This window comes from Dermacentor variabilis, chromosome 7, assembly GCF_050947875.1.
Source record: "Dermacentor variabilis isolate Ectoservices chromosome 7, ASM5094787v1, whole genome shotgun sequence".
In the NCBI taxonomy this organism is placed as follows: Eukaryota; Metazoa; Arthropoda; class Arachnida; order Ixodida; family Ixodidae; genus Dermacentor; species Dermacentor variabilis.
Window position 1 is genome coordinate 87,126,531 of NC_134574.1, and position 19,508 is coordinate 87,146,038.

The following is a 19,508-nucleotide window of genomic DNA, read 5'->3' on the forward strand; positions in this document are numbered from 1 at the left end:
TACTATTCTGCAGTCGAAAGTTTTGCGGTGTATTGACAGTGAAGCTCAAGGAAAACTTCAAGCATTGACGTCAACTCCTGCTACTGACCGAAAATCGGAACTACTAAATAGCGTTAACGACACTGCTGCTGGGACAAACGAGCTGGCTACGTCTGCTGAGCACTTGCAGTAGATGCTCAGAAGGCATCACCGTAGTGACTCTAGCCAGACAGACTACATTCCTGGAGGCTACTAATGCAATAGCACTTGCAAATATTCAAATATTTTATGATGTTCTGTTATAAAAATAAGCTCATTTTGTTCTTTCAAGGTTTCTCAGAATATAATTTTTCTTTTTTTTTTTAACTTGCCGAAGCGCCATCTCAGTCTTCAGGGCAAATAGAACCATAATTTTAACAGCGGCATGTAGCTACATGTGTGTACTACACAGTGCTACGAGCAGATTATTTAATTTTGCTTTTGTAAATTTTAATATCTGGCTACTAATTAGACCACATGATAGTCATGTCTGGAGATCGAACTTAATATTGCTGTAAAATTGGTAATACCTGTAATATAAAATAAGTAGTCCTAAATTTGTGTTCCTTAGACTTTGCAGTATGCAGCCATATGTCTTTGTAAACATTCTCGCTGATACTCCTCTTACAGTTGCTCCAATAAACAATAGATTATTAATTTTAATTATATCTGGAACCACCCAGTCATTTTCAAAAGTAATTGTATTTTTGGAATCAGCATGAAAAACTGTCTGTGTGGCAACTTTTATTAAATTTAGTAAAAAAAAATTTGTACACACCTCCCCCCTCCCCCCCTAATTGCACATTTGCGACGGTCTTGTGTGATTTGGTATTTCGGCCACATCTTTCAAGGTAAACTTCTCATTAGCCTAACAGGTTATCAGCACCTCTATGTTGACCCTGAAAGGAGTGAATAATTATATACATTGAGCAGTAGTATAGTTAAAACAGTAATCTGACAAAAATTGCTGCAGGAACTGAATTTGTTCTTGGGAGAAAAAAAAATTTATTTGCTTCAGAGCAGCTTTCTCACTGCCAAGAAAGAATGCAATGGAAAACATAAGTGTGTGATAAAAGCAAACTTTCAGCTTGATGAGTCTGCTTTTGATGCAAAAACGCTTCTGTACTTTCATTGGAATGCATGTTAGAGAAACCCAGACGGTCGAAATTGAGAACCTTCCACTACAGCCTCCCTCATAATCCACTTTGCAGCTTCTATATGTTAAACCCTAGAATTAAAAATTTTCAACCCGACATGCACGTGAAGTTCAGAAAGGAGGCAAAACGGGTATGTAGGAGCCTCCAACTTCCTCCTTGTGCCTCGCATTAATGTTCATTACCTGTAGCCCCCATGGCAGCTAGCCCGATATGCAGTCTTGATGCAGCGCGACTGGAGTGCGTGTTTTCGTGCCTCGCAGGAGCTTCCTCGGCCAGTGCCTGTGGTGCGCCCTGCATCGAGCTGCAAGGGCACCTCGCGGGAGGGCGGCCTGTCCGCTTACTGCCCAGGCACGGGCTCTGCCCTGGAGGACGGCGGCTGCCCGGTTGACGACGTGCTCCAGCTGCTGCGTCTGCTCAGCACACACCGCAGCCGATCTAGCCACGGATCCATCGGTAAGAGCTGGTCACTCGCTTGCATTTAAGAGGGATCCAAAGCAATTGTTGACAGCTGTGCACAAAGGCTTTAGCTTGGTTACGATGTCTTTCCTGAACGTACGAGCTGAAATACCCCGTACTTTTGCATTGATTGTCACCAGATTATCGAAAAATTTAGGATCTGATATGAAATAATTCTTCGCTGACCAAGCTTTACAGCAGCGGCAATCATCAGAATTTGTGCGATAATTGTTAGTGTGATTCCTGACAAGCTATGTGTTTCTGTGATGTTAGGGGCCACATGCCAAAGCTGTCGCTCTGACACAAGGCTTCCACTTCCCTCCCCCCTCTTATTATCCCATGCAAGCAGGCATTGAGGACATCCTGAGCACAGTGACCGTGGAGGATTTCCTCAGCAAGAAGATCACCAACAAGCTGGTGCAGCAGATCCAGGTGCGTTTACGGAAGCTTGTGCCGTGTCTGTTTTGTTATTAACTTTAATGCCTGCACTGTTTTATACCATCCTGTCTGAAGCCTCTTGTTTGTCATACGTGTAATCGCGCACACAAAGAAAGACTTAATTACGCACGAAAGCATCCACCAAAATTTCGGAAGTAACAGCCATCATTCGCCAAGTGCTTGCTAGATGGTGCCACAATACCGCACTGCAGCAAACCAAGGCAGGCAACATCAGTGCCTTGCTAGTGCATATACAGACAGTCGCATACACATGCCGTCAAGGTCCATAATTTGCTATCTCAAGTCCTTTCAATCGCAGTTTGATGTGAAGAGCCTTTAGTTTCTTGGTGCATGAGGTGCTTCATGTGCATTTCTCCTCTTGTGCCTGTGGTTACATCAGAAAGGACTTGTAACACCATAGTGCGTCACTGCCTGTCTTTAGTGTGCTGGTGTTTCGAAAGCATTGAGTTGATGTCGGAAACTGCTGTGAATGCGAAAAGTGTGATGAGCAGTTGAACTGTTGCCACCTTCCAGGATCCCCTGGTGCTGTCGTCTGGTGCCCAGCCAGACTGGTGCGAGCACTTGACCTACAATTGTCCCATGCTGTTCCCGTTCGAGACTCGCCAGCTTTACTTCTCTTGTACAGCATTTGGAGCATCACGGTAAGCTTTGTGTTGAGCCATCTTGACTTGGTTTGGCCTGTGCTGATGCTGAAGGACGATTGTTCTTCCCTAATAATGGAAAGGTTTGAGAAAGCCCTGAAAACTTGCATCAGTGCTCTAGCAGACGTTGTGCATTGTGCTTCCAAGGGCTGGAATGTGTGCTGGCAATCATCGACTTGAAAGCAGCTATCAAGTATGGGAGGTGCTTGGTTGGGTGTGCAGAATAATCGTGGACACTCGGAGCCTTGTGAAACTTGCAAAACTGTTGAAGATGTGTGCATTGCAGTAATACTTCATTAATTCGGTTCCCGTGAAATCAGATAATTCAGACTCATCCTCTGCTCCCTGCAGGCATACATGTTATTAAACAGCGTCAAACTTTCGGTGACTGGCGTTTTTGTCTAAACACTGGTTAAATTGGACAACCCTCGTAGCGTGGCGAGTGTCGCGGTGAGTGCAGAGTGTCGCAAATGTGTAATAAACAAAGAGCAATAGCAGTGCTAGTGTCTAACCAAAATGAAGCAGCGGAGTCTGCATTGCCGGTTATTGAAAACGACAGGAAACGCCCGTACGCTTCGTGCTTATTTGACTTCATAGCCTTTATTCATCTGTTTGCTGCTGCATGTGACACCATGTTGGGCGCATGCCTTTAGAACTGCGTAGACGCCATCCATGGTCGACAACAGGTTCCATCCGAAGTGGTTGAGCCAAACAGTAGTTTCATTTTGACTCGATATGCACGTTGGCTGCATCATGCAGCCTTTCAGAACTGCGTAGTCGTCATCCGTGATTGCGCCACAGATGGTGACTGGATGGCGACTGCAGACAAAACGACAGTTTTGTCTGCAATGGTTTCGACAGCTGATCGCACAGAAGCAGGCCAGAAGCGGTAATGGTTGCATGTTCGTGCACTGTTGCTGAGGCTATGTGTGGCACGTTAAGTCCCTAAATAAAAAAGTAACGACTTCCTTTAAACTTTGCTGCTTTCTCTCTTGCCTGCCACGCCTCCGGAGAGTCGGCCCTCCTATTGGTCGAAGCGCCATGGTCACGTGCTAGCGCGCATTTTTTTGGTCCGTAACAGGTGCCGGCGCCATTCCCGGGTATCGAAATTGCGCTTCGGTTGGTTTCTGGCAGCGGAGTTTTGGTGGAAAGCGTTCCGCTAACACTGGCATCATTTACATATGTGGTGTTGCCTAGGCTATGTTGTGCTTATGGGTGCAACAACCGAGGAGGCTAGGGGAAAAGACTTTTCGTTATTCCATCCTGAAGAAGCAACGTGGCTTGCCAAAACATTTGGCTGCACAGGATCGGCCGGGCAAACTTCGAAAATGCGCGGGACCCCTGCACCTTTGTGAGGAAAGTGGCCGTTTTTCAAAAGTCACTCATATTTTTTCGGACGATTTGGTGAGAACCGTGAGCATCTGCAGCCTTCTTTCGCACAAAATAATGCTCGGCATGGTTGTAGTTGGAAACATTCACTCGCTGCTACGAAAGTCGGTGCTTCATGTTGTCAGTCTCACCGTTCACACTTCTGGTTCAGCAGGCTTCATTATGTTGTTACGCACATTGCTTGGCGCACTCGTTTCATTGTAGTTGAAACCGTTGGCACAGTAATGGCAGCTGTATCTTGAGTACGCCATATCTGCACGCATAATAAATCAGAATGCAGACATCTGCTAAACACAGCCGAAATTATATTGGGTTCAAAGATGTCGTGCAAATCTAAGCTGGTTAAAACACTTTTAACGCGGATAGGTCGGCTGAAAAATACCTCTGACAAAGTGGCGCGCAATGACCTAGACCATTTTCAACGTTCGACGTTGATAACATTATTATGGCCACGCGCACGGCGGGCTGACATATTAACATTTCTTATTTTCAAAATTATTTGTGAAATGTCAGTGTATATTTTCTTCCGTGCTTTGTATCATTTCTCAAAAAAAGTAGTGCCACACCAAATCTTAGTTTATTCATCGTATGATGACTTTAGCGAAGACCAATTTGAAAGCCAAATCCTTCAGCATCAAGCCAATTATGGCATCAAGAAATTAAGGCCAGATGTGTTACCAAGCCTTTTTGTAGTACGAGCAAACATGCCTCTGACAGAATATATTGTGCGAGTAGTACACCACCATCGGTTCATATAAAACCCAGACCTCACATCTGTGTTGTAAATACGTTAAAGGTAAATATCCACATGCAAAGTGTATGTTGTTCCAATTTCTCTTGGCAGCATTCAAGTTCAAATGAAGCTGATCAAAAGGCACCACGTTCGAGAAGAAACACTCCGTTAGCTCGCTTGCGCCCACCACCTCCACCGTTGACACTGCAATCGAAGTGATCGCACTGGAGGGAGCGTTGATAAAGCAGTGTAACGTGGATGCCGGCAGTTATTGCAGTAACTCGTTTATGAACCTCTCCTGTCATAAATGCAGCAACCAAATCCTTCAGGCGAACGTTGGGAGCATCTGCTAGCTGTACTCGGCCTAGATGCTGCCTCTGTTGGCGCCTGGGAGGAGCCGAGAGAAGGAGCACCGGCACAGGAGGAGGAGAGAGGAGATGTTACTGTTAGATCATTTAGGGGCTTTCGCAGCATGTGGCTGAAGCTGCAATCTCGTTTCTCTAGAACAAACTGCTCTGAAAAAAGGGTCAATAGCTGTTCGCTGCGGCTGCTTCACCGCAATACCCACCCACTCGTCTCGCGTGAAAATGCCGGCACGCGCTCATTCGTTATTTCAGTACCAGCAGATCTTCTCCGGCATCGTTGAACACGGCATTCACAGCTATCACCGCCAATCCTATTGCAATAAGAATTTGCGCCTATCTGTTTCACAGCGCGTGGTGCCGTCGAAAGCGTAGTGCACGCCTTTAATAGGTTATAACCGAAATGCGTCGCTGTCGCCTGCTGCAGACTGCGATCATATACGTTTTCCAGCCTCTAGATCCCTTGTGAACAAGAAAAGGCAAGAGGCACACGCAATTGAGAACAGTAAATAGCCGCCCGGGTCGTGGCACGCGGCATTCACAGCTATCGCCGCCAAACCTATTGCGTTAAGCATCTTCACCTATCTGTTCTACAGCGCTTGGTGCGCAGTGCCATTGGTAGCATGCGTGCTTTTAATGTGCGATAATCCAAATGCTCCACCGTTCCCTGCTGCAGGTGGCGCGACGTGGGCATCACATTTCGCTTCAGGAGCATCCTGCGTCACCCACCAGCTCAATTTCGCTTCAGTTTCCGGTTGCCATCTTAAAACGCCAAGCAATAGCAAAACAACAAAATGCGTCTCGTGCTGCAACGATCTGCGCAACGCTTCGCATTACGTAGATGTCAACGTAGATGAAGAGTCTGTCAAAGTTTTTAGTTACTTTGGATCGTATGTTTTCCCAGTTAGTATGTACGTTTTTTCTTGAATTTTCACCAAGACGTGTGAATGAGGGCCTACGTGTGTAGTTCCAGCCCAAAATGGCAGCCGTATGATGTCCTCCTCACGCTGTGCCTTCCTGCCTACTGTTGTTTGCTGCAGGTCGATAGTGTGGCTTCAGAACCAGCGTGACGCCAGCGCAGAGCGCCACCGTGGGCCTTCTCCGCGTCGAGAGGACCCCCATGAGTTCCGGGTGGGGCGCCTGAAGCACGAACGAGTGAAGGTGCCTCGCGGGGACAAGCTGCTCGACTGGGCCATGCAAGTGATGCGCCTGCACGCTCCACGCAAGACCGTGCTCGAGGTATGCCGCCCACGGGGGGACGACCAGGGATGCCTTTTGTTTTTTTATCACTCGGTTATAACTGCTCAGTCCTCTAGGAATTATATGAACTTACAAGTGAGCCCCCCGGTTTCTCGGATGCAAATCAAGCCAGGGAATACAAAACTGCACTGGGTCACAGCAACTGTTGTCAGGTACAACGGTTTCTCTAGACTGTGTCTGTTAGCTTCCATCACGTTGGCATTTCTGTACTGGTCCATGCGTTGTGCATAGGGAGGGGGCGTCGGTCTGTACAATTTGTACAGGTCTGCGCATTGACACCTGCGTCCAAATGGCGATGTGGGGCAGCACCTCTCGCAGGTGGCACTCGACAAGGTAATGTCTGCTAGTATAGCGAGCACTTCCAGAGGTCATGTGGATACTTACTAAATTCTTCAGCAGTGCTTGCACATAGTAATTCATGAAAGACAGTGGGGTCACAGGAACAAGGAGGCTTAAAGGGATCAGCATTGAGTATATAAAGGGAGTCTCGGCAACCTGCAGCAAAATTTAGTCAGGACTCGACGAATGTAGGTCCCTTTGTAGACTACAAACATTGGGTTCAGGCTCAGGCTTCCTTTCTTTACCCGCTGTTGTACCTAGCAAGCATTCTTCCTAGCGTAGCACCATGGCAGCCTCCTGCTTCCTTTTTTTTTTCTCTCATTTTAGCAGCACATTTCCTTCTGAGCACTAACTTCATTAAGCCACATTGGCCGTTAGCCTGTTGTTTGATTTATGACTTGGCCATATTCATATTGCGCAAGCTTACAGCTTAGTCAGGGTGCAGCTTCATAGGCTGCACCTTGAAATGTGAGAAGGGGGCCAAGCCTTTGACTATTAGTTTTGCTCGACAGCCCTGAACTTGCAGCATGGGCTGTGCAAACGGTGTTTCAGCCCCACTGTATGGCTATAAATGTATGCTCAGGAGTGCATGGTACATCTCTGTATCCAGGAATGTGCAGCAGAGGCAGTGTGTAACAGAATTCAGCAGATTGCAGTTACCGTAGGGCATTTGAGTAGATATGCATGTCGCTTTCCCATGCCGTAGTGTACGACAGTGCTGCAACTGTGATAGACGTACAGCATCCATTGTTGCGTTAGCTAAACGTGCGCATCGGCACCACGCCAACACGAACAAATGTGCCCATGCAGGTTGAGTTCCAGGATGAAGAGGGCACGGGCCTGGGACCCACCCTGGAGTTCTATGCCCTGGTTGCCGAGGAGCTTCAACGACGGGACCTGTGCATGTGGCTCTGCGAGGACATACTCACAACCAACGACAAGAAGGTACGCAATTGGTGGGAATGCTGCAGTTGGCCTTGGCACACCGTGTTGCCACCTTGTGTGTTACCCGATGCTGTACCCGATGCTGGTGACCCTGTAAGCTGTGGCACCATAAGGCTGGGCTTGAGGTCGCTAGCTTTGTTGCTACTCTTCCAAGAAGCCATGATACATTTTTTCGAGAGACCGCGGGGGAAAAAAAAAAGAAAGCAGAAAAATTTCCGGGAAAACGTAACTGTGAGGAGGAAGGTCACAAATCTCCTCAGGAGTGTCAGAAACATCTCTGAATGGCTGCCAGTACTGCTATTAGACATCTCGGTGCTTGTACTGCAACTGGTGATAGCACACCTGTATAATAAAGAGAAGTACGATGTTCCATGACGGTGGCCCCTTTCCACTCATGATATGCTTCACTGCAATATTTTGTGTATGCGCCACCGCATAACACAGCACAGCTCTATTGCAGCAAAGCTTACTAAAGAGAACTGGCAGTTCAGCATCCTTGTCGGCCCAAAAATAAATGTAGCCCTGCGCTCGGTTCCCTGTGGTTTTAACTAGGTGTGTGTGAATGCCGAATAGTAGATTCTTAATGCAGTGGAATGCAGAAAAAGAAAAGCCGAACATCCAATCAAATATCAGATCTTTTTTTTTTTATTTATTTAATGAGCAAGTTTGTGCAAGATAACAGTGCTGAACGCGCTTGGGAGTCTTCTACCATTGCATAACAACAGTGTAACAAGCTATCAGTTACTTAGGTACATAGAAATCCAGATAAACAGTATGGTGTACTTTCAATATAGGGTAGTCCAAATTAGTATGCCATCACTGATTACAGCTCAGTTCTAGTGTATGAAGGTCTGGAAAGTTTTGTTTTTATCACTAGACTATCTGTTGAATGGAATGAAGTGCTTTTTTTCCTCTCTGAAGCTAAATAATTGGTGACAATCTGTTCTACTTAATATCATTGAGGTTCTCAGTTTAATAGTGGACCTGTGTGTTGTGCCAATCTTTTATTGCATGGAAAGCTTTGCTCTCCAATTTTTGCCTAAATTGCCCAAGGGCTTTCCCATCTTTACGGTATATGGGTTATTGTAAGGCCAATCTGCGCAACAGACGAAAGCGCAGACCGCGCATCACGTGACTTCATAACCGCTCCCCACGTTGCCATCAATCGCGCTGTACGGGTCGACCACAGTTGGTGCCGATGGCAAAGAGCAGACGCTGTTTCAGTACCAGGTTTAGCGGGATTTGTCAGCTGTCAAAGATTCTTCAATAGGGAGCGTCACAGCAAGTTCGCTCGGTCACTTGTTGCAAGAAACCGATCGTTGCAAGATGTAGTACATTTATTGTTTTTGCAGCAACTTGCGAGAGAAAATTTCACTCTTCACTGACTGACTTTACGTGACCACTGCATTCAAACACACAACGTAAGATGTGGGAACATTACAGAATGGACGACGTATCAAAGGGGAGCATAATGCATGGAAGTCAGCAGGATTTAGGGTGGGACCATAAAAACTTGGCGTGGCAGGGGCGAAAAGGCAAATGCGGAAAACATATCAACGGATTTCCACTGTATCACTTTCACATGATCATGTGGCTCTGCAACGGACTTGCCGAAGTATGTGACCGACAGCGTTCCCGGCACTGTGCACAGATGGCGAGCTTGGCACAACACCGGAAATGCTGGTGGCTGCATACACTCGCACGTCCGACGCTGAGCGGCCCCATACAAAGTAATGCGAAATGTTGTGAAAGTAATAGTATCTCCGAAAGCAATTGACCAAGAACGCCTCTTCAGGCCGTGCTCAAGCACAAAACGAACCCACCCCAATCTTCACGAAAACGTGCTCTGTTGCCATCTTGCGATGGTGATGACGCTGCAGCTGATGGCCCCGACAGTAGTCTGTCACCAATCCCCCGCGAAGGCAGTTTGGTTTCGTATCGGTTGTAAACGTGCAGGCGTATTTTGAACCCATTTTCATGGAAACAAAGGTGTGCAGTAGATTTGGATAAATATGGTACATCAGCATGCACTGCCTTTAGATTTTGCTTTCCTAACTTTGTTGCCGTTCAGGCGCCTAATCGTCCCTTACAGTACATTGCCGAGGAAAACACTCCCCATAAGCCATCTTGCCGTATCCGCGCCTTTGTCCCCCTCCTGTTTCTTTAGGCATTCTGCCCTTGCTGCGCTGTCTCTGTTATGAAAAGCAATCCATCTTGCTGTTCCTTCTTTTTCTTCGCTCGTGCGCTTTTCCTCAGCCTGTGGCGGCATCCTCCGACTCTCGCACCACCGCCACCGGGCTGGGCGGGGAAAGCTCCAAGCCGCCGGGCTACTACATCCACACAGCGTACGGCCTGTTTCCGGCACCCCTGCCCCAGGGCAGCCCCTGCACGGGCCGGGTGTGCGCTTCATTCCACTTCCTGGGCATCTTCCTGGCCAAGGCCCTGCAGGACGGCCGTCTGGTCGACCTGCCCCTGTCGCGGCCCTTCCTGCGCCTGCTTTGCCAGGGCCCATCCAGCTCACCCCTGGCACAGTCGGCCACGGGATTCTCGTCGCAGGCGCACCACGCCGGCCTGCCCAGTGGCGGCCACGTTGCGAGCGGGTCGGTGGCTTCAGGTCGCCAGACAGCCACTGCTAGGTGAGTGGCGTCACCCTTGGCATAGAGAGGTCCTTCTTTAAAACCCAGGTTAACAAAAAATTTAAATGTTGTGGCAAATCAGTTCTGCGGAAAGCCATAACATGGAGGAAGCTTGGTCGAAGGGAAAGAATTGTCGTCTACATCAGAAGGGTACAGATTGCAAAGGAAGCCCGTATAGTTTTCTTGGAAAACGCCGAAGTTACAGAAAAAGCCATCTTGCTCCCGGAATCAAACCCAAGGCCAATGCTTTTATGGGGCGGTTACTACACTGCCTTGGCTAACCAAGGACGCTAGCACATCATAAAATGAGGACAAAATAATTAACTACTCAAAGCTCACGTACACTGAAGAGAGCAGATGGTTTCAGAGAGCTGCAACATAAAGTTTCACTATAGGGAAGAATTGTCAGCCACCTGAATAGTGCAAAGCTACAAACGAAATCTATAATGGGTTTGTCAGAATGAAAGCTTTGCAGTTGGAGCATCCGTTCACATTTCGGTGACCCTCTGCGTTGAGTCGACGATTAAAGGGAGACGGTGCACTTCAAACAATACACTTGAACGTCGCGAAACCGATGGGGGAGCCGAAATTATTTCGTTGTATCCATCGCTTCGTTGTATTCATTATTGCTATTTACTGTCGTATATCTCCAATGGGATGCAGAATTGTAAACATGGAAATAACAAGACGGCTCTGCAGCCTGTGGAACCGCTACACGACCACGCCTGCGATGAAATTTTAATAAAACAACAAAAGAATCTGGCACGTGCAGCACGTCACTTGGCAATTGATGAGATAGCTGCCTTCTGTTCCATTGTGGTGCTCTTCCGCGTCTGCTTTTGCACTTCGCTTGTTGCGGTCTAGCATGTGGCACACAACACCGCGCTGCACTGGGTGATGGAGGAGGCAAGCGAACTTCGCCGAGCCGCCTTAGATCGGCCTTCCAGGTTGCTCTGATGCCAATGCGACGGACACTGCTCTTTGGCACCCGTGTCCAACAAATCGCGAAAAGATTGAATTTTGGAAAATGCTGTTTTGGGAATCTACATTCATTATTCTACTAATCTGCAGAGTTTCATATCTGAAGTGCATCTATTTCAACCTGAATATTCATTTTTTTTTTTTTTTTTCATTAAGGGTGGCTCAATTTGTGTAGATGTAGAACTTAAAACGATGCAATTTCAACGACGCACAGATTCCATGCTACAGCCCCGCTCGTCACCTTCTTTCTCTCATTTGAAAGAGCAGCTTTTTGTCTTAAATTTTCGCACACCAGCACTTCTCTCCTGTCAGCAGTACCGGTAGAGAAATGACGTGAAAAAATCATGAAATGCCTGTCGCTATTGGTTGCTTTAGGGCACATGATGAAAGCTGGCTACGCGATTGGCTGAGAGCATTGTCTGCAGCCTATCTCAGTTGGATGTCATCGATAAAGTACGGTAAACCAGAGCGCACTACCACTAAAAAAAATATTCAACAGACTAAAATCGTGTTTTTTGAAGATGTAGATTAAAATAAAATGACCTTGTAAAAAGTGATTGCTTTAGTTGTATTATAAATAAAAGACAATCTTAATCTATATTTACTCAACAAAAAACGAAAATATCTATCATAAGACTGTTGCAAGTCAAGGCCAGCCAAGACGAATACCTAGCCAATCCAGAACAAGATGTTGGCATGCGATGAGGCGGCATTTGGTCCTGCCAGAACAGCATATCAGTCAGTTCTGTTCTGATTACTTTGTTAAAAGTTGTTCAACAGCTAGAGTGAACTTCTGTGTCCTTTTTCTATCGATCACATTTTATATCGTTGAAACTGCTGGCGGCGAGGCTACGCACTCGACCAGCAAAGTGCGTTCTGTGAACGCCCTCCGACCGGAGTGTACTCTTCTGCGAGTACACTCCACTTGTGACGTTTAGATTTGGAAAAGTGCGCTTAAAACCGAGTGCACTCTCCATAAGTGAATTAAATTGCCCACTTGACAGGGATATAATTGACCTTCGTAAGCGTACTGCTGCACAGACTAGAGGCTGACTAGTGATCATTAATTCTTGTTCTGTTGCCAGGCTAATGAACATTACCTTTGTCTTCTGCATACTGATCTTCAAACCTTCTCTTAAACTTTCATGGTTCATTACTATGCTAATTAAACTTTAATTATATTGTCACTGTTGTTTTCTTTCTCGTTTTTTTTATATGAATGTACTCTCCATGGACAGAAATAGAGGTTAACAAGCTGTTTTAGTTTTGTTTGATGTGGAATGGTGCTCAGGTTTGTAAAGTTAAAGTGAGTCAGTAATGCAATTCAAATCCATCTGTGCTCTTGTAATTTTTCATTGGTCTGTCTGCAGGGAGCAGTCCATCAACCAGATGAATTCACTGATGACCCGTGAGGAACTGGGCGGAGGAGGGGGCTGCATGGCCGAGTCAGTGGCACCAGTTAGGAGGTCCTCTCAACAACAGCAGCAGCAGCAGCAACAGCAGCAGCAACAGCAACATGCCTGGTTTAGTGGCATCCTCACCCACGAGGACTTCATGGAGGCAAGTCCTCTTCCTGTTCTTCTTCCTGCAGTGGTGTTGATGTGGATGTGGCTTCACGTGCAGACGTACAGGGCGCTTGGAGGCCATTGTTCAGATCTCTGAGGCTTGTTGTTCTGCCGGGCCGCCCGATGGAGACGAAGCATCGCCGTGTTTGCGCGACGAAAAGTGGAAACACTATGTGTTGACCGATACGTATGCAATAAGCTGGTACGGTTTATGTGGATACAAAACACATTATGTTCAGTGGCTGCTGTGTCGAGGATTTGACTTTACTACATTTAAAACGAGACTACTGTTTAAGCGGGTACGGTTTAACGAGGTCTTACTCTAATGAATATTGAAGTAAAAATATTCAACTGTACACGGCAATTAATTGCAGCTGCGTTTGTCACATCAGGGCTTGACTGCCCGACAAGCAGCGAACCAGCTTGCCATGCAAGGCCGGGGAAAGGCTGACCTTGTGTGTGTGTTTGTGCTTGTGCACTTCAGGTGAATCCGCACCAGGCACGGTTCCTCCAGCAATTGCGTGAGCTGTCGGCACAGAAGCAGCACATCCTTGGGGACAACTCGCTGAGCCAAGAGGACAAGCTGCGGCAGCTGCACAACCTGGCCTTCCCCACGCACGACGGCACGGGCATGTCCACACGTGTCGAGGACCTCGGGTGAGTGCCATATCTATATATATATATATATGTGTGTGTGTGTGTGTGTGTGTGTGTGTGTGTGTGTGTGTGTGTGCGTGTGTGTGTGTGTGTGTGTGTGTGTGTGTGTGCGTGTTACATACTGTGCCTGGATTGTGGCATCGGTTATTTGCACGTTTTGCTAGGTCATTGTTGCTGTCAGCTTCTTTATCTGAAAGAAAGGTATGTGCTGCAGAATTGTACTTATGCACACAGCACAAACACTAGATGTTACCGGCACGAAATTGAACGGGACACAGATGGGTCTTCTCACTTTGTCCCATTCAATTTTGCACTGGTAGCAGCAATCAAGAATCCAGCAATCAACTATAGAGCACCTAACACTGTTTTTTACTATTTGTACATAATTCTGCTGATATAAAAAAATCTAAAAAGAAAAAACGAAGGAGGTATTTTTTGATGCAATTCAACTAAATGGAGGAGGGAAAGCACAAAGCCTTGAAATGCTTCTTCCATTTCTTCGTGGTTGCTTTTTCCCCAATAAGCACAAGGACCTTGCTCACTTGTCTCGAACAGTAACTTGTGTCCTTCCTCATAAGCATGACTGTTAAATTATTTCTCACTTGTCTCCTGTTAAACTTCCTGCCAGGGCATTTTTCATGCAAGATTGTGCCATGAAATCTGCTGCAAAGGCCTGCTTTCTACAAACCAGTTTACAGCGACCAACTTTTAGGCCTCTTTACAGCCATGTTGCATCTACCACTCGCAATTCATTTCTGCATTGACAACTCGTGACCTCTTGCTTGGTGCTCTTCGGCAATAGCTGGTCTGTGCGCCCCAGAATGCCACGTAGGCAGATGATGGGTGAACAGCTTGCGTAGGCCTGCAAACATAGGAAGGCAGGGAGAAACAGGGGGAACCTTCGGTATCTTGTTCGTGGTGGAGTCCCATTGGAGTGTAACCTCGGTCTCCTCGACTGCAGGCTGACGTTCGAGTTCAACCCGTCGTCCAAGGTGTACGGTTTTGAATCCGTGGAGCTGAAGCCCGGAGGGGAGCACGACGAGGTGACCCTCGACAACATCGAGGAGTTCACCGAGCTTCTTGCCGACTTCTGCCTGCACACGGGCATCCGGCGGCAGATGGAGGCCTTCCGCGGTGAGTGTCGTAGAACTCGATGCACCATTGCTGACCGTGGGATTCATTCACGCCGGCACAAAAACCCGGCTTGTTCGCTCCGGTGGTGCGTGTCGTGAAAAATGGGCGTGACAAAGAAGGGGCTGGTCCTCCCCCGCCCCCCTTGAGAATTTCACTTTTTTTTTTTTTTTTTCCCCTTTCGGAGCCCACACACCCCACAGCCCTATTTAGTTGTTATAGGTTATAGTCGATAACTCGTCATGCTAGCATTGTAGTAAGCAGTTTATTCTACTATAGAACACATACAAAAGTTCACAGTGCATCAGATGCTCATTGTTATATCCGATATGTCGTTAAAACCAGCTTCGTCTCAAAAGAACTGAAAAATTATTTTGTCTTAGCAGTGCACTTAACTGCGTCAGCTGCACATGGCCTTGGGGGTGGCAGTGGCTTGCTGCGTAGTGTAGCCTACAGCGACCACCACGGGGTGCCACCACGAGCTGCGAAACTAAACTTCTGGCCGAGCCCATTGCCCTCTTGGCTTCTCCTCTGTGTAACTTCCAGCATGCTAGCGGAGACAAAAAGGAGAGAAATATATGATACGAATGATATGAATCGCTCGGGACTGCGCAAGATTTCGTATCACCCAAAAACGTTAAAGAATCCAGAAATTAATGGGGGGATATGGCAATGAATTGGCAGATTTGCTCAAAACTGCCGATCATTAATTCTTTTTCTCACAATCCTAAGACCTTTCTTCATCTTGTGGTGAAATATGTGGAGTTGTCAGCCACGGCCGCGGCTGACGACTCGGTGCGGCCAAGGCCAATTGCGTGAGGGAAAACTGAACACAAACTGAGTGTGCATTTTAAAGAACGATCTCCATTCGTGGCCCTGTTTTCTAAAATGAGCTTCACCACACAGTTTTAAGTCGCCTTCGCCGCTATACAACTGTGTTATGCCGTAAAGCATATGCTTAAACAGTTTTGGTTTGGTATTCGATTGCAACGTACAGGCCGTTTACAGATGAATTTTCTAGTAAAAAAACCACTTCTTAGAATTGGGTAAATACCTTAACTTTTTTTTTTTTTCATAAGGTACTGCTTTCACTTGAAAGTTCTCCTGCGCTAGGCCAGAAATGGGAGTTTTCGACGAAGGATTACGTGTTCGACACATGCACTTTACCCTAAGTGCCACCAAGGTGCCACTGCCGCTAGGGGAGTGACCAACTATGGTCACCATTCGGAATGGGCACATGGGTGATCATAAGGCAAGTTCGAATTATCCAGCAAAGGATTGAAATAACCAAAGTTTGGTGCCGTAGAAATGTAAGCCATCGGCCAGGAACTTCGGTCGGAATCAAATTAATAGAAAAATGTAATTAACTGTAGTCGAAGTGACGGAAGTCTACTGTAGTAAGGTAAAGGTAAACACTTCACTATACCTGATGCAAGTATTTCATTATAGCTGTGGTATTCTTATATGCTTTACTGGATTTGAGCTTTGCACTTTTATACTCTCCACTGTATATGATGCGTGCGCTGTATGTTGCAGCAGCTGTATTGTGATAGTTTCACCCAGCACAGCGTACCTTCTCAATGCTGACCACATCACTACAAGTTGCTGCCACTGCATGAAAATTGTTCGGGAGTTCCATAATACAGCTTTGCTCTATAACTGTGCTGTGAGTCAGTAATGACATGCACAATATTCAGTCAAAACAGTTCTCTATTTAAAAATTTAGTTCTGCAGGAATATATGTGACAAGAGTTGGTTCGATGGAAAGATAATACAGTGTACTCTCGTTACAATGGACGGTGATAACCCAACAAGAATTTTTGTTTTCTCAGATGTTTCTAATATCCGAAACGCCTCACTTTCAAAACTTTGGTTTCGTAAGTGAGGCAATAACAACGTTATTGCAAAAAGTGAGTGAAGAATGCACAAAGTAAAAACAGACAAAAAAGGCGAAGCATCCATTGCAATAGCAATTTTAGTAGACAGCTATGCGAAGTAAGGATAGTAGTTTTATCGGCCATATAAAGTTCTAAACATTCTCCTACTAACTAAATTAACAAGCATGGTGCCACGTGCAGGTAAACATGAGCACATCTCGCTCAACGACCACGAAAAGTCGCTGCCGAAACGTTGGAGTGAGGAAGCGCGGCCGCAGCAGTTTGACGACAAAAATTGCCACTAATTTCATCTGCTGTAGCTGATAAACCGTTGTAACACTGTCCATTAAATGCGAACTCAATCGCCGTTGCATTAATAAAATAGGGAGAGCAAACTAAGGCTGAAATATGGTCCGTATATCCGAAGGTATGTTGTAAACGGGTCCGTTGTAATGAGTGTGGACTATTTGTAATTCACTTGGCTGCAGCTGAATGCTCCAACAGGAAACCTATGCTAGTAAATATGTAGTGCAACCATATTCTGCTGCGTTTCACATGTGCATTCTATTCAGAACATGGTTTGTGTTTATTTGCAAGGGTGCAGCATGGTCCACTGTCTATGCCCATTCAGTATCTGACTACCAATTACGGCTGAATTATAACACGAAAGCGTGCAGACTTACGTTTTTAATCCACAGATGTCTGCATAACGTAGTTTATTTATTTCTGAAGACAAAGTAAAGGTATTTCAGTTGCATTGGCTTTATTACCATCAGGTGTTCCCTGCAATAGTGGACCATGTGCACATTTCCCCCGAGAGCTCAGTTCTCACTGTCTTCTGTCTTTTGGTGCAGCTGGATTTGGTAAGGTGTTCCCCATGGAGAAACTGGGGGCATTCAGCCCTGAAGAAGTTCGGCTGATGCTGTGCGGCGAGCAGAATCCCGTCTGGAGCCGTGAGGACGTGTTGAACTACACCGAGCCAAAGCTGGGCTACACCCGGGACTGGTGCGTGAGGACTAGCTTTGGTGTTTCTGCGTAGCTGATTGCATGTGGCTATTTCATTAGCTCTAAAATAAAGCCTGTGTGGTGGAACTTTGAGAATAACTACATATTTCTGAAAAATAACTTTTCAAATCATAAATTACTATTATGACCCGTAAGAAATTACCTAATTGCAATATAGCATTTCACCATATCCTTCTTTCTGGATGAAGTACTTGAAATCTGTTGGACGTTTTAAATCTCCATTCAATGATTTATATGCTTGCCAAATTTCATCAAGTTAATAATAAAATTTTTAAGAACCTCGTCTCCCCTTAAGTGATAGCTTTTTTTGCTGCTTCAGCCACTTTCGATGGTCATTGGTTGGTAATGGTATTTCTAACCTAAAACCGATTGTATTGAACTGCTGCATTTCTTACCAAGTAAATAATGCCACTGTTTCTTATAGGTTGACCTTTTGCACAGGGCATAGCGTTTGTGATTTCCGTACCTATCTGTAAGACATAGTTGCCGCTCAAGAATGCATATGAAAGCACACAAAGGAACCCCCCATCACAACACGTCATTCTGACAGGCATCGTCTTACAGCAAGTACCATCATCATCAGCAGCAGCCTATTTCATGTCCACTGCAGGACGAAGGCCTCTCCCTGCGATCTCCAATTGCCCCTGTCCTGCGCCAACCGATTCGAACTTGCGCATGCGAATTTCCTAATTTCATCATCCCACCAGGTTTTCTGCCGTCCTCGACTGCGCTTCCCTTCTCTTGGCACCCATTCTGTAACCCTGATGGGCCACCGGTTATCTATCCTACGTATTACACGGCCTGCCCAGCTCCATTTTTTTCTCTCAGTATCAATTGAAATATCAGCTATTCTCGTTTGCTCGCTGATCCACACCGCTCTCTTCCTGCCTCTTAGCGTGATGCTTAACATTCTTTGTTCCTTCACTCTCTATGCGGTCCTTAACTTGTTCTCGAGTTTCTTTGTTAACCTTGCAAGTTTCTGTCCCATATGTTAGCACTGGTAGAGTGTATTGATTGTACACCTTTCACTTCAATTATGGCAGTAAGCTTCCAATCAGAATCTGGCAATATCTGCCTTATGCACTCCAACCCATTTTTTTTTTATTCTATAAATTTCCTTCTCATGATCAGGGTCCCCTGTGAGTGATTAGTAATTGATGTAGGTAAACGTATGCCTTCATAGACTCTAAAGGCTGATTGGCGATCCTGAACTCTTGTTCCCTTGCCAGGCTATTGAGCATTATCTTTGTCTTTTGCATATTAATCTTCAACCCCACTATTACACTTCCTCTGTGAAGGTCCTTAATCATATTTTGCAATTTGTCCCCAGTGTTGCTGAACAGGACAATGTCATCTGCAAAGCGAAGGTTGTTGAAGTATTTGCCGTTGATCCTCGCTCCTAATTCTTCCCAGTTTAATAGCTTGAATACTTCTTCCAAACATGCAGTTAATAGCATTGGAGAGATTGTGTCTCCCTGCCTGACCTGTTTCTTTATTAGGTGTCTTTCTACTTTTCTTGTGGAGTATCAAGGTAGCTGTGGAATCTTTGTAGGTACAGCTAGTATCTATAGAGTAGCAAGTACCAAATGGGCAAATAACAAGTCTTTTTGTTTGAATAAGAACCCACAATAGTGCTTACGACATCTTATTCAATGTGAAGTTAAAAAAAAAGAAACAGTGGCCCTCATGCTATACCTGAGTGACGTAATCTACAATGGCATTATCAGCATAGGGCTCCCATGTTTTTGATTACACTGCCTCTAAAATTAACATGCTTAGAAACCCACTTACCCTCGTATTCCCAGATGATCCTTCACCCGAAAAAGTTAAGCATAGCTTTGCCCCTCCACTGAAGCAGACTGTACTCTTCTCATGA

At 45.9% G+C, this 19,508-nt stretch overlaps 1 protein-coding gene across 3 annotated transcripts in view; it reads left to right on the top strand.

Annotated features, from left to right (window-relative positions):
- Ufd4 (ubiquitin fusion-degradation 4-like) overlaps positions 1-19,508 on the top strand; it is a 160,138-nt gene that overhangs the window by 135,999 nt on the left and 4,631 nt on the right. For 2 of the 3 annotated variants that reach the window (XM_075698741.1, XM_075698743.1), the window contains exons 33-42: positions 1,436-1,628; positions 1,978-2,063; positions 2,604-2,731; positions 6,256-6,454; positions 7,625-7,759; positions 10,016-10,395; positions 12,747-12,936; positions 13,426-13,598; positions 14,560-14,732; positions 17,461-17,611. In XM_075698741.1, the coding sequence (XP_075554856.1) occupies positions 1,436-1,628; positions 1,978-2,063; positions 2,604-2,731; positions 6,256-6,454; positions 7,625-7,759; positions 10,016-10,395; positions 12,747-12,936; positions 13,426-13,598; positions 14,560-14,732; positions 17,461-17,611 (1,808 nt within the window). The remainder of the gene's footprint in view (positions 1-1,435; positions 1,629-1,977; positions 2,064-2,603; positions 2,732-6,255; positions 6,455-7,624; positions 7,760-10,015; positions 10,396-12,746; positions 12,937-13,425; positions 13,599-14,559; positions 14,733-17,460; positions 17,612-19,508) is intronic. The other variant, XM_075698742.1, reaches the window with a different exon arrangement.